Source organism: Somniosus microcephalus, chromosome 32 (genome assembly GCF_052327205.1).
Source record: "Somniosus microcephalus isolate GS21.2 chromosome 32, FLI_Smic_1.0, whole genome shotgun sequence".
Taxonomy (NCBI): domain Eukaryota; kingdom Metazoa; phylum Chordata; class Chondrichthyes; order Squaliformes; family Somniosidae; genus Somniosus; species Somniosus microcephalus.
The window spans coordinates 16911885-16926648 of NC_141018.1; the positions used below are offsets into that span (position 1 = coordinate 16911885).

Consider the following 14764-nt stretch of genomic DNA (forward strand, 5'->3'; position numbering starts at 1 on the left):
AGGGCCTCGGTTGAACATCTCATCCAAAAGACGGCACCTTCAACAGTGCAGCACTCCCTCAGTACTGCACAGGAGTGTCAGCCCAGATTATGAGCTCAAGTCTCCGGAGTGGGACTTCAACCCACAACCTTCTGGCTCAGACGTGAGAGTGTGCTACCCACTGAACCATGGCTGACATTCCAGAGACTGGAGCACAAAATCCAGGCTGACACTCGCAGTGCAGTGCTGAGGGAGCGCTGCACTGTCGGAGGTGCCGTCTTTCGAATGAGACCTTAAACCGAGATCTTGTCTGCCCTTTCGCGTGGACGTAAAAGATACCGCGACACTATTGGCAGAAGAACAGGGCGTTCTCCCCAGTGTCCTGGCCAATACTTATTCCTCAACCAACATCAGTAAAACAGATTATCTGGTCATTATTTCATTGCTCTTTTGTGGGACCTTGCTGTGCGCAAATTGACTGCTGTGTTTCCTACATTACAACAGTGACTACACTTCAAAAGTAATTAATTGGCTGTAAAGCACTTTGGGACATCCTGAGGTTGTGAAAGGCGCTATACAAATGCAAGTCTTTCTTTTTTTCCCTTGCTCTGTCAAGGTGCTCTCAAACATCTAGAACCTGAATTTGGCCGTCTTTGGAAGAGTTTCCCTGCCGTTTACTGCATCACTGTTGACTACAGCTATAGTCATGCATTTGAATTCTGTTTTGCCAAGAAATGTTCTACGTGGGTTGTGATCCTGATCAGCTACTAATGGAAATCGCAATTAACCGTGTTCTTGGTTGGCTGTGGGCTGCTTAACCTTTCATTCAGAAATTCAATCAATGCAAAACAGAATGCATTTTAAAAAACATATTTGTGACAACTGATTATAAATTGAAATTGTCCTGCCAACTCGTGATAAGATGCATCAGTGAGCTCACTATATTTAATGTTGACATTTTAAAAAAGCAAACCATTTATTACTGAAAAGAGGAATTTATACACAGTTGAATAGGATCAGGCATGTTTACGTGGAATCACTGCTTTACAGTTCAAAACTGATACAAGAAAAAAAAGACTTGCATTTAGTTCTCTTTTTATTCTGTCTGACCCGGATGGCAGGAGCGTGCAACTCTTTTGTCTTCGTAGGCAGGGGAGGAGAGTATTGTGAAGCCTCAGGGGTCACCATAGAAAGTTCAAATCAATGGTGTCATCACTTTGTACACACATCTCAAGTTGCTGCTGCAATTAGTCTTATGGACACAAGAAAATAGGCAGGAAAGGCCAGCTGGCCCATCAAACCCGTCCCATTCCACATGTGTGAGCTGGCTGAACAATCAACCCCTGACCCCCCCAACAATACCCTGGTAGCTGCACAAAAAGAGATAAAGGCCGCTGGCCAATTTAGGAAAGGTCGTGTTTACTTCCAACACCAGGTTTCTGATTGGTCACCTTGGAGGACGACGCACCCAGCAGTTTATCGAGAATGTGTAATTAGATCATGACTGCCTAAGTCATCAAGTACTTTGCAAAGTGTAATTTGAGCCATTCTGACTGCCAGACTCCAGCCAGAACAGAGCTCATAGAACAGACCGGGCTCACCCTTGCGGGTTAAGACCTTCTTCCATCCCCCAAACAAGTTCCTGCCCCCCCCCCCACAAGAAGTTCCTAACCTTCCTCCCCCAAGTTCCTATCTTTCTCCCCGCCCCTCCCCCTCAGTTTCTGACCTCCCCCTCCGCCCAAGTTCCTGACCTTCTCCTGTCCCCGCGCCCCCTCCCCCCCCAGGGTTCCTATCTCCCCTGCCCAAGTTCCCCCCCGGCCCCCGGCAGTTGGGGCATTGTGTGTGGGTCACAGAGTGTCAACAGGTTTATTGGGTATGAAGTGAATAGTGACAATGTCATGACTTCTGGATTTTGTCCAGTCCAATGATGTCACTCGCCACACATGCACCGAGTTTTCCGAGAAACCAACCAGTTCCAGGAGGGGGAGAGGGAGAACTTGGTGCAACTGTGATGGGGTTGGGAAGAACGTGATCCGTCTTACCGTCTGGATCATGTTCTCGCTCTCATCTTCCCCCCCCACCCCCTTTAGACCTGGATGACGTTCTTCCCCCATCCTCACTGTACTCTTCTTTACCCCACAGCCCACCCCATTCCGGACCTCCTCTCCCTCCCCGATCCCCTCTCTCTCTCTCCACCCCCTCCCCCACTGACTCCCTCTCTCTCTTCCCCCCTTTCGATCCCCCCGGGCCACCAACGGATCCAGTGACCTTCTCCTTACGGAGCCGAGGAAAGCGTGCCTCACAGTGCAGGCCACAACTGTTGGGTGCTGCGCATGCGTGGCTTCGGTAAACAGCGCGCATGCACGGAAGGGGATCGGGTGCACACGCGCGACTCCGGGATACCCTGCGCATGCACAGAAGGCCGCCACGATGTTTGTGCAGATAATCACTCCCATTACCTTCACTCCACCATTGTGGCCGTGCCATCATCTGTCTCGGCCCCAAGCTCTGGAATTCCCTCCCTAAGCCTCTCCATCCTCCTTTAAGACGCTCCCTAAAACCCACCTCACCTGCCCGAATATCTCCTTTGGTTTGGAGCCAATTTTTGTCTCCTTTTACTACTGGACATAATTTCAAAGTTTGCAGATGATACAAAACTCGGAAATGTAGCAGAGAGGAAAATAAGAGACTTCAGGAGATCATAGCAGACTGGTGAAATGGGCAGGCACGTGGCAGATGAAATTCAACGCAGAAAAGTGTGAGGTGAAACTTTGGTAGGAAGAATGAGGAGAGACAATACAAGCTAAATGGTACAATTGTAAAGGGATGCAAGGAGAGACCTGGGAGTGCTTGTGTAGAAATCTTTGAAGGTGGCAGAACAGGTTAACAAAGCAATTAATGAAGCATATGGGATCTTGGGTTTTATAAAGGAGGCATAGAGTACAAAAGGCAGGAAGTTGTGCTAAACCTATATAAAACACTCATTATCTCAGCAAAGCAGTAAGTGGCTGTGCTGAGCAAAGTAGAAAATGTATGTGTTAAAGCTTGTTTTTTCTTCAGATGAAATTGGATCCAGGTACTGAAGTGTCTTGTGCATTTAAATATTAGTTCCTTGAATCGTGGAACTTTCCATTGTCCAAACCAGAGAAGTATATGTGTTAATCCTATTGAAATCACTACCAGTGTTGTTAGAATCTGTCACACTGCCTATTATACTTGAAAAGAAGCAATTGGGAATCCATTGTGGAGAAATGGCAGAGACTGGTAAATTATCTATGGACAAAAGTCCATTGCCTACCATACGCATTGAGTTTAATTAATCTTAAAATGGGCCTATTCATTTTAATTGTAGTGTCAAATTAAACCCCTTCTGAAGCCCCACAAAAGGCATCAAGACCCCTTATTATTTCAGTAGGGGGGGGGGGCATTTTTTCTTATGTTTTCAGATGATTTTTAAGCACTTGATTAGTATTTTTCATCCCTTTAATAGTTAAAGCAGGGAAGGTTAAGAGGAGATTTGATAGAGGTGTTCAAAATCATGAAGGGTTTAGATAGAGTAAATAACCCTTTAGATAGAGAAGGGTCAGGAACCAAAGGGCAGAGATTTAAGGTGATTGGCAAAAGAACATGGAAGAAAAACTTTTTTTTTTTACACAACGAGGATGTGGAATGTACTGCCTGAAAGGGAAGGTGCAAACAGATTCAGTAGCTTTCAAAAGGGAACTGGATAAATACTTTACAGGGCTATGGGGAAAGAGCAGGGGAGTGGGCTTAATTGGACAGCTCTACCAAAGAGCCGGAGCCGGTATGATGGGCCAAATGGCCACTTCTGTACTGTATCATTCTATGGTCTGTGAAAGGCGCTTTATAAATGCATGTTGTGAGGTGACAATGGAATAAAGCAATGCGAGTTGCAATTTCAATTTTTTTCCTCATTTATGTCTGCAATTATTAATATAGCATGAAGAAAAAAATCTTAAAGGACATTAGTCGTTTTGAATGATTTCACCAGACCCACCTCTGTTGAGACATGGGTCTAGCAGAATGAAACATTTGTCCATGAGCACTTCTGCGACAGAGCACTTATCCTAAACTCCAGCTCAAGTAAGCTCCAAAGCCAGATAGAAAACGCCCGTCATCTCATAATTATTGGCTTAATTGCTTGCCCGCTTTCACCGTAATAATGGCTAATGGCAGACTTAAAGTGCAAAAATTAACTGATCGCCAAAGTCACCCACACTCGAGCTCACTGGCGAAAATCCTGTTTTATGGTCGGACAGTAAATCTGCCGAAAACCCAACCCACAGTCGGCAACAAAGTGCGCGCTTCATGGATCAGGTCAGGTGAAGCACGTGCTTTCATTCAGCTCCCTCAGTGTTTCTCTGCACTTCCTTACTTCGCCGCACTCTCACCGTTCGCGGGATTATTTTCTTGCTCCAAAAGCAAGTGTCGATCCCAGCTATTGAACAGACACGAGCAGAGACCTTGGGAGACCCGCTTCTCATCTCCCCCCACCTAGCACTTAGAAGATAAGAAAAGATGACAGATTGGGCTCCCAAGCAGGTTTTGTAGCAGTAATTACATCAGTGAGGAATTGAGGCACACATACAATGCAATCCGTGTGGGATTACAAAAAGACATTTTTGATTTATTAAAAAGCAGGTCACAAGACTGGTAGACGGCACAATCAATCATCCTCAGTACAGCGCTGAACACTTTCAGCAATGCTATAAATCAACCTTGAAAAACATTGGCCTGGGATATAACGTGCACAAAACAAAAACAGGATTGCCAATGAAATGAACTATCACATTTCGACAAAGATATTTCAAAAGGTGGCTGTTCAAGGGGAGACATCAGACCCCATAAATTCAGCCACCCACCTGAAGCACATTCCTCTTTTGAAAATGACTCTCTTGAAAGCGATTCTCCAAGAGTGAAATGATGTCTCATCTCCAGCCTTCCTGTGACCCTGGGACTCGCCAAGAGAACACAGGAGAAGGGAACGGTGCACATTGCTGGAGGGGATTGCGGCCAAATTTAATGTTGAGCGACAGCCGTTTATAGTTTCACACGTTTCGGGGTTGGAGCCAGGTAACCAAAGACTTGTCAATACGAGTGGATCTTAAAATGAGTTCAGAAGGGGCCAACTTTTCAGCATTTGCACAGCATGTGTGTGTAAGCGTATGAGTGAACTCCTGCTTGTGTTTCCCACTCCTCTGCCAGATTTATAGGGCACTCACGTACTGAATTAATAAAAACACACACCGCCCACCAATTCCTAACCTGCAGTGTAAAAACAAAGACGAACTCAGGATTCAAGGCCTTTGTTTTTTCAGCACAAGATAAAACCAAATGGTAGCACACGCTTGACGTTCTCAAGTGCCCTGACAGCTGCCCTCCTCTGAACACTATTGCTATGTAGATGTGATTATGGGGGATGTTCCCAGTGAGCGTTACTCTGCTTTCCGTCTTCAAAAGGATTAACCCTCTAGGCTGGTGCAGAATGGCTCGGAAGCTGTTGCTGAAGCTCGAGATTCTTCACATACTCGGTGCGAATCTCAGAACATCGTGCAGCCAAAGTGAAAAGGCCCACCTAGCCCCAAAGTATTCCTCTCAACAATTCTCATTCAATTCGAGCCTGCCTTATAGAAAGCTCAAATCTAAACCTTAAAAAAAAAAAAAAAAATCGGGGAGTATCTGGTCATTCAGGGGCACTCGGTAGCAGAACCACTGTCCACACAGCCAGGCCGCTTAGCTTTTGATTTTGCTCGCGCATTCCATTTTAGTGGGTGAGGACTTGGCCTTTCTGGGAGTGGAGAGATGCTCCAGTTCGTAGCGCCCCGATTCCCGTGCCCCCTTCGTGGCCGGGCTGGCGCTGTCCTGCCCGATGCCCTTGCTCTTTTTCAGCTCGATAATTTTCTGCATTTGCGTGTTTGCGTAGTCGGGCTTCGTGGTCAGAGGGCCGGCGGGGACAGCCAGTCCCAGGATGTCGGCCACCATGTACGGCTTCAGCCAGCCAACCAGCGGCGTGCTCCCTGGGGTGTAGTGTGTCTGTCTGTGGTAGAACAGCAGCCCATCCACCTGCAAGGCACAATTCAGATCACACACCCATTCTGGAGAGGAAGGGGGCCCTATTCAATGTAGGACCTCCATTTCTTAGACACATGCATGCCTGCACACAATGTTTACACTTACATTAATAAACATGAAAGAGAGAAATAGAGAGAAAGAAAGAGAAAAAGGAAAAAAAGAGAAAGACTTGCATTTCTATAGCGCCTTTCATGACCTCAGGATGTCTCAAAGCGCTTTACAGCCAATGAAGTACAGAAATTCAGTCACTATCATAAAATATCTCTTTTTTTATCCACACTTTTTGTCTGTCTTTTTTTCTTCTCCCCCACAGGGCAGCTGTCCTTCATTCCGCCAGCGCAATTTACACTTCATCTAGAGCCATCCTTTGTTTCTTAACCTGTCCCGTTACCATCTCCTCTCGCCTTGACTATCTCTTAACCTCTCCTGCCTTCTATCCTATCACAGGCCTTCCCTTTTGTTCTTTCATCCCCTCCCCCATTTCCCAGACCCTACACTTGCTTAAAGATCTGTTCCAGTTCCTGCTTTTTTCCAGTTCTGACGAAAGGTCATTGACCTGAAACGTCAACTCTGTTTCTCTCTCCACAGAAGCTGCCTGACCTGCTGAGTTTCTCCAGCATTTTCTGTTTTTATTTCAGTCACTGTTGTTTGTAATGTAGGAAATGTGGCAGCCAATTTGTGCACAGCAAGCTCCCACAAACAGCAATGTGATAATGACCAGATCAGCTGTTTTAGTGATGTTGGTTGAGAGATAAATATTGGCCAGGACACCGGGGAGAACTCCCCTGCTCTTCTTCGAAATAGTGCCGTGGGATCTTTTACATCCACCTGAGAGCACGGACGGGGCCTCGGTTTAATGTCTCATCTGAAAGACGGCACCTCCAACAGTGCAGCACTCCCTCAGCACTGCACTGGAGTGTCAGCCTGGATTTTTGTGCTCGAGTCCCGGGAGTGGGACTTGAACCCACGACCTTCCGACTCAGAGGCCAGTGTGCTACCCACCGAGCCACGGCTCACACTAAATAGGAATGAAATGCTCTTGTATTTTTAAATGATAAGTTGGAGGTACGGTACGCAACAGTTCCCTTGTGACGGGAGGGTAGCGATAAGTTTCACGCTTAACTCTGAATCCCCCACAAAGGTTAACCAAACTCATCAGCTGCGAATCTCCAATCAATGTTATTCTGAAATAACAACAGAAAACGCTGGCGATACTCAGCAGGCCAGGGCAGCATCCGTGGAGAGAGAAACAGAGTCACCGTTTCAGGTCGATGATCTTTCGGCAGAACCAATGTTATTCTGACCTTGGCTTAAACAAAATAAATAGGTTAGCGGCAGCGTCAAAATAATGTCGCGAGGAAAACACAGGCTGCTGTCTACAGGAGACTGTAAAAACAAAAAATGGGAGGGGTTGGGAGTGAAAGAAACAAGTAGATGCACTGCGTCCAATAACTCTGATGGATCACTATGGTTACCTCAAAGGGATAATCCGCAGCCAAAGTCTGACAAATGGCTTCTGGTGTGCACAGCGAGTTTGACAGACCCACGAACTTGAACTGCGGAGAGAAAAAAAAAGAAAATTCACTTTCGCGCATTATCAACAGCCCAAGGTTATTGCTAGCTTGCGAGCCAAATGACGGAAAAGAACTTGGCCTGTTTGGCGGTACAGTATCAAACATGGCAGCGGAAGGTGAAAGTCGACTGGAACTTGCGTTTTCAAGGGAGGTCAATTTTTATTGAAAACCTCGCTTGCAGACGGTGCGGTTTTAAAATTGTCCACTGAACAGTCACCAGAATTGTACCGGAAGCAAAGCTAAGCAACCGCCACAGGTCCAGGTTTCTTTGTTTTGCTCTCTCTAACATTTTTTTAAAAGTCCTGATAAAAGCAGGTTCTCATTTCCTGCTTCCCCGCCTGTGAGAACTCTGCACTGCGATTGGCTGCTTAGACAGCGTGTTGGCGTCACAGCAGATGGCGTTAGGGATTCCCCACTAGACTGTACTGAAATCACTTGCACGTCAAAAAAGGCAAACCTCTCGCGGGCAGCTTACTTCGGGGAGGCGGGGGGGGGGGGGGGGGCGGACACCTTTGCTTCGCCGCTGACTGCAAATTCCAGGCCATTATCTCCACACGTTCAGAAACATACTGTCCCACCCCAAATGTAAATGTGCCTTCTGTTTGAACAAGGAGCCATGGTGTCAAAGTAGGTGAGACTTTGCTCTGCCTCACCCACACAGCTAGAGAGAGCATTTACAAGGGCTTGATGCAATACAGTAAAAGTAAACCACGGGACATGTGAGCAGGGCAGACAATTTGGCTTTGGAGAAAAAACCAAACTGGGCTGCACTTTGACCCCGTCCTGGGCCCTGCCGTCCAGATATTCTTAGTCCGCTTGTAGGAGCCCCGAGATTATATTTCATCCGGAGAAACAACTACATTTAAAAATGTAAATGAATTTATTTCTTTTTAAACAAAACACAGATCTTGGTGTTTGCGCCTCTGTTCCTGGGTCTCTCTCCGAGAGGCAGCTGACAGAGTGACTCAGTCTCGAGCCTCTGGGAGTGCTGAAATCGGGGACGGGCAATAAATGCTGGCCTCGCCTGCATCGCCCACATCACATAAATGAATTTTAAAAAACAGGGAGGTCATTATTTGCTGGCTGGTGCCACTAGGCGCACAAGCGGTGTTCTGTCCTCTGAAGAAGAAGCCTGCTGCATATTTTCCTAGTCAATAATACAATATGAGGTACTTCATTGGCTGTGAAGCATATGAGGGCGATGGGAATAGAGGGTTATGCTGATAGTTAGATAAGGAAGGATGGGAGGAGGCTCGAGTGGAGCATAAATGCCGGCATGGACTGGCTGGGCTGAGTGGCCTGATTCTGTGCCGTATATCCTCTGTAATCCGATGAAGTGAGTGCCCTAGTAAACAGAATTGAAGATGCCCTCAAGTCGTTTGGAGTCTGGCTCCCCTGATGGCTCATTTGATAAATCCACACACACCAGATGCTGCAGCTTTGATTCCCAGTTTGTGCGGAGTTCGCTGATCCAGCCAGGGTGGCAGTGGGGGCCCACCATTGACCAACGCTCCTGGCGAGGGAGGCGATAATCGATCGGGCTTCTCGCTCCTGATTGCGATGCAGTGACCTCTGCTGCAAAGTGTGCTGTACAGATGTCGCGTGAGGACAGCCTCGGGTGCGTTTCCTACCAGCCCCCACACACTAGGCTCACACAGGATGAGTGGCTGTGTGGGTAAGCTGCTGGAGTGTGTCTGGCACTGCACAGTTGGGGTTCAGGAGCGATGGGGGCAGGGGTGGGTGGAATTAGATCGAGAAACCAAAACCATGACCGATTCCATGTTCTGATTGCTACCAGCTGTAACCCTTTTCCTGAAGGTGTCGGTCCTAACAACCGAGCTCTGTCCTGCTGCGCCTCGCCCATTGTGTTCTCTCTGCCCCCTCCCTCCCCAGCATGGGACGGTGGGCAGGAGTGCGGACCTTGTCTTAACGTTCACCGCCTGGGGCGCCAGGGCCAATTCTAGCACTCCCTACTGCCAGCCGGGCTGGGATCAGCTGTCCTCGCAATGACTCTCTCCAACAAGCAAGAGCCTGCCCACCGCCCCTTGATATTCAACGGCATTACCATCACCGAATCCCCCACCATCAACATCCTGGGGGGTCACCATTGACCAGAACCTTAACTGAACCAGCCACATAAATACTGTGGCAACAAGAGCAAGTCAGAGGCTAAGTATTCTGCGGCGAGTGTCTCACCTCCCAACTCCCCAAAGCCTTTCCACCATCTACAAGGCACAAGTAAGGAGTGTGATGCATGAGTGCAGCTCCAACAACACTCAAGAAGCTCGACACCATCCAGGACAAAGCAGCCCGCTTGTTGGCACCCCATCCATCACCTTAAACATTCACTCCCTCCACCACCGGCGTACTGTGGCTGCAGTGTGTACCATCTACAAGATGTACTGCAGCAACTCGCCAAGGCTTCTTCAGCAGCACCTCCCAAACCCGCGACCTCTTCCAACTAGAAGGACAAGGGCAGCAGGCGCATGGGAACACCACCACCTCCAAGTTCCCCTCCAAGTCACACACCATCCTGACTTGGAAGTATATCACCAATCTTTCATCGTCGCTGGGTCAAAATCCTGGAACTCCCTCCCTAACAGCACTGTGGGAGTACCTTCACCACACGGACTGCAGCGGTTCAAGAAGGCGTCTCACCACCACCTTCTCAAGGGCAACTAGGGATGGGCAATAAAGGCCAGCACCACATTGCGTAAATGAATTTAAAAAAAACTCAGCATATCCCTCTATTCCCTTCTCCCTCATGTGCTTCACAGCCAATGAAGTTCTTCATATTGTATTATTGACTAGGAAAATATGCAGCAGGCTTCTTCTTCAGAGGACAGAACACAGCTTGTGCGCCTAGTGGCACCAGCCAGCAAATAACGACCTCCTGTTTTTTAAAATTCATTTATGTGATGTGGGCGATGCCAGCATTTATTGCCCATCCCCGATTTCAGCACTCCCAGAGGCTCGAGACTGAGTCACTCTGTCAGCTGCCTCTCCGAGAGAGACCCAGGAACAGAGGCGCAAACACCAAGATCTATGCTTTGTTTAAAAAGAAATAAATTCATTTACATTTATAAATGTAGTTGTTTCTCCGGATGAATTATCATCTCGGGGCTCCAACAAGTGGACTAAGAATATCTGGACGGCAGGGCCCAGGACGGGGTCAAAGTGCAGCCCAGTCTGGTTTTTTCTCCAAAGCCAAATTGTCTGCCCTGCTCACATGTCCCGTGGTTTACTTTTACTATATTGCATCAAGCCCTTGTAAATGCTCCCTCTAGCTGTGTGGGTGAGGCAGAGCAAAGTCTCACCTACTTTGACACCATGGCCCCTTGTTCAAACAGAAGGCACATTTACATTTGGGGTGGGACAGTATGTTTCTGAACGTGTGGAGATAATGGCCTGGAATTTGCAGTCAGCGGCGAAGCAAAGGTGTCCGCTCACCACCCCCCCTCCCCAAAGTAAGGTTTGCCTTTTTCGACGCGCAAGTGATTTCAGTTCAGTCTAGTGGGGAATCCCTAACGCCATCTGCTGAGACGTCAACAAGCTGTCTAAGCAGCCAATCGCAATCCAGAATTCTCACAGGCAGGGAAGCAGGAAATGAGAACCTGCTTTTATCCGGACTTTTAAAAAATGTTACAGAGAGCAAAACAAAAATTGGGGCTCTCACATGGAGATAAAAGTAGAACCTGAAATATCATGAAGAAACTTTAAATAAAAGTTTCTTAAAAATTGTAATTTTTATCATGATGGAGAAATTGGATACCCCACAAAATTAAAGTGAGTTTGTCAGGACCATAACGTTTGTTTGTCAGTCAATATGCTGTTAAAACACTAGTTACACCAAATCCAACAAGGCTCAACATTTAAGGGGGTATTTAACAGCGATATTACCATTTTCCCGATTACACGGATTGCCAGCTATGCAGGGGGCCCACAGCGCAGCCAGTGGCGGAGCAGTGAACGACTGACTGCAACTTCAGGATTTCCACGTTTGTATGCGCATGCGCTACATCCTGACATTGCGGTCAGTTTCAAAGTTATCTCATCGAAACTTATAAAATTCTAACAGGACTGGACAGACTAGATGCAGGAAAGCTGTTCCCGATGGCGGGGGAGTCCAGAACCAGGGGTCACAGTCTAAGGAAAAGGGGTAAGCCATTTAGGACAGAGATGAGGAGGAATTTCTTCACCCAGAGAGTGGTGAACCTGTGGAATTCTCTGCCACAGAAGGCAGTTGAGGCCAATTCATTAAATATATTCAAGAAGGAGTTAGATATATTTCTTAAGGCTAAAGGGATCAAGGGATATGGGGAGAAGGCAGGGACAGGGTACTGAATTTGGATGATCAGCCATGATCTCATTGAATGGCGGAGCAGGCTCGAGGGGCTGAATGGCCTACTCCTGCTCCTATCTTCTATGTTTCTAAAGGGGTAATAACGGTGAATGCCACTAGTTCGCCGTATTACCCATCGCAAATTCCGGCCCATTGCACCTCCACTCCAAACACATGAAGCAAATCTGCATCTCATGGAAGTGACATTTTAATTCCCAAACCAACCATCTTATTGACCAAGTGAAAAATGACAAGTTCAGACAACATTCGGGTAAGACTGAAATAAAACCAGAAACAGGTTACCCTCTCTAACTTTTTCCAGTTCTGACGAAAGGTCATCGACCCAAAACGTTAACTCGGTTTCTCTCTCCACAGATGCTGCCTGACCTGCTGAGTGTGCCCAGCATTTTCTGTTTTTATTACAGCCTCAAGGTGGAGTATGCCACAGGACTGAAGCTCCCTTTAATCTTTCTCAATGTATCTCAACTTCAAACACATGAAGCAAGCCTACACCTCATTAAAGTGACATTTCCATTTCCCAAGTCAACTGCCTTATTGCCCAAGTGAAAAATGACAAATTAGGACCAAGATCATCGGCTGTTTAATGTGGTGGATTCTGTCCAACATTATGTTACTTTATGATCCCATTGTTCTAGGCTGGATTGAGACCCAGAGCCACTGGTGAAAGGAGAGTGCGCTATACCACACTGCCTGAAAATAACTCACTTTAGTCTGTCAGTGATAGCCACACAAGGGTAAATAAGCCAGCAGCTCAGATTGGCTGGCGTATGCAAACCTTGCCACACAAGAAAGTGGAAACACTCACTGGATTCCGGGTGGCGATCTCGCACAGCTTCTCGCCTTCCTCTTGCAGTTTGGACTGAAGCCAGAAGAATCTGAATTCTGTCTGTTTTTAAATAGAAGTAACGAATTAATTTTATTCTCCAAATGATCGTTTACAGACCCATTAAAGGACTTGCATTTATATAGCACCTGAGCACATCCTCAGGACAACCCAAAGCACTTTAAAATTAATTACTTTTTGAAGTGCATGCACTTATTTTGTAGGCAACATGGCATCCAATTTGTACAAGTCAAGGTCCCCAAACAGTAAGGGAACAAATGGCCAAATTTAGTAATGTCAGGCAGGACACTGGGAGAACTCCCCTGCTCTTCTCTGAATTGTGTCACGGGATCTTTTGCATCCACTTGAGCAGGCAGATGGAAGCTCGGTTTAATGGTGCTTCCCACTCCCTCAGTACTATACTAAAGTGTCAGTCTGCATTAGGTACGCGAGTCTGTACTGGAGCTTGAAGCCATGACCTTCTGACCCAGAGGCGAGACTCGCCATCAACTGAGCCAAGCTGACATTTCATGACAAAATCCGAGCACGTTTGTAACAGTCCCGATATTGTGTTTTTAATTTTAGCCGATTCAAGACTATGTGCATTGCATGGAGCTTGCTAAATAAATGAAACATCTTAAGGATACCTCCCATGTTCTGTGAGTTACAATATAGAATAAATAGAGAGAGAGAGAGAGAGAGAGAGAGACAGAGACAGAGACGAGAGACAGAGAGAGAGACAGAGAGAGAGACAGAGAGAGAGACAGAGAGAGAGACAGAGAGAGACAGAGAGAGAGACAGAGAGAGAGACAGAGAGAGAGACAGACAGAGAGAGAGACAGACAGAGAGAGAGACAGAGACGAGAGACAGAGAGAGAGACAGAGAGACAGAGAGACAGAGAGAGAGACAGAGAGAGAGACAGAGAGAGAGACAGAGACAGAGAGAGAGACAGAGAGAGAGACAGAGAGAGAGAGACACAGAGAGACACAGAGAGAGAGACAGAGAGATCGAGACAGAGAGAGAGACAGAGAGAGAGAGACAGAGAGAGAGACAGAGAGAGAGACAGAGAGAGAGACAGAGAGAGAGACAGAGAGAGAGACAGAGAGAGAGACACAGAGAGAGAGACACAGAGAGAGAGACACAGAGAGAGAGAGACAGAGAGAGAGAGAGACAGAGAGAGAGAGACAGAGAGAGAGAGACAGAGAGAGAGACAGAGAGAGAGACAGAGAGAGAGAGAGAGAGAGACAGAGAGAGAGACAGAGAGAGAGACAGAGAGAGAGAGAGAGAGAGAGAGAGAGACAGAGAGAGAGAGAGACAGAGAGAGAGAGAGACAGAGAGAGAGAGAGACAGAGAGAGAGACAGAGAGAGAGAGAGAGACAGAGAGAGACAGAGAGAGAGAGACAGAGAGAGAGAGAGAGAGACAGAGAGAGAGAGAGACAGAGAGAGAGAGAGACACAGAGAGAGAGAGAGACACAGAGAGAGAGAGACACAGAGAGAGAGAGACACAGAGAGAGAGAGACACAGAGAGAGAGAGACACAGAGAGAGAGAGACACAGAGAGAGAGAGACACAGAGAGAGAGAGACACAGAGAGAGAGAGACACAGAGAGAGAGACACAGAGAGAGAGACAGAGAGAGAGAGCGAGAGCGGCTTTAATCTCACTGCCTGCATACAGACCTGACAGTCATAGACTGGGTGACCCCTCCAACACATCACATCTAAGACAAAGAATGTTCTGTTCACTTCACTGTAAATACAGTCCAATATGGTGTAATCTGGAGAAGGGAGGTCGAAGAGTCAGCAATAATTAGGGTAATAAAATCCAGAAAGACATTCAACCCAAAGCTCGATTACAAGCCTCCCAAATCAAGGACATCACATCCAGGATGTGCATAGGGCTCAAGCTAATGAAACCTAACCATCAGGGCCCATG

The 14764-nt window shown here is 47.1% G+C and overlaps 1 protein-coding gene across 1 annotated transcript; it reads right to left on the reverse strand.

Moving 5' to 3' along the window:
- Positions 1 to 4595: 4595 nt before the first annotated feature.
- LOC147097301 (snurportin-1-like) lies at positions 4596 to 14700 on the reverse strand. Its single transcript, XM_085972152.1, has 4 exons — positions 14509 to 14700; positions 12815 to 12895; positions 7548 to 7628; positions 4596 to 6063 (listed from the first exon to the last, which is right to left on the reverse strand). Exons 1-4 carry the CDS (start codon positions 14542 to 14544, stop codon positions 5734 to 5736), a joined length of 528 nt encoding a protein of 175 aa, XP_085828278.1. The 5' UTR covers positions 14545 to 14700; the 3' UTR covers positions 4596 to 5733.
- Positions 14701 to 14764: the final 64 nt, after the last annotated feature.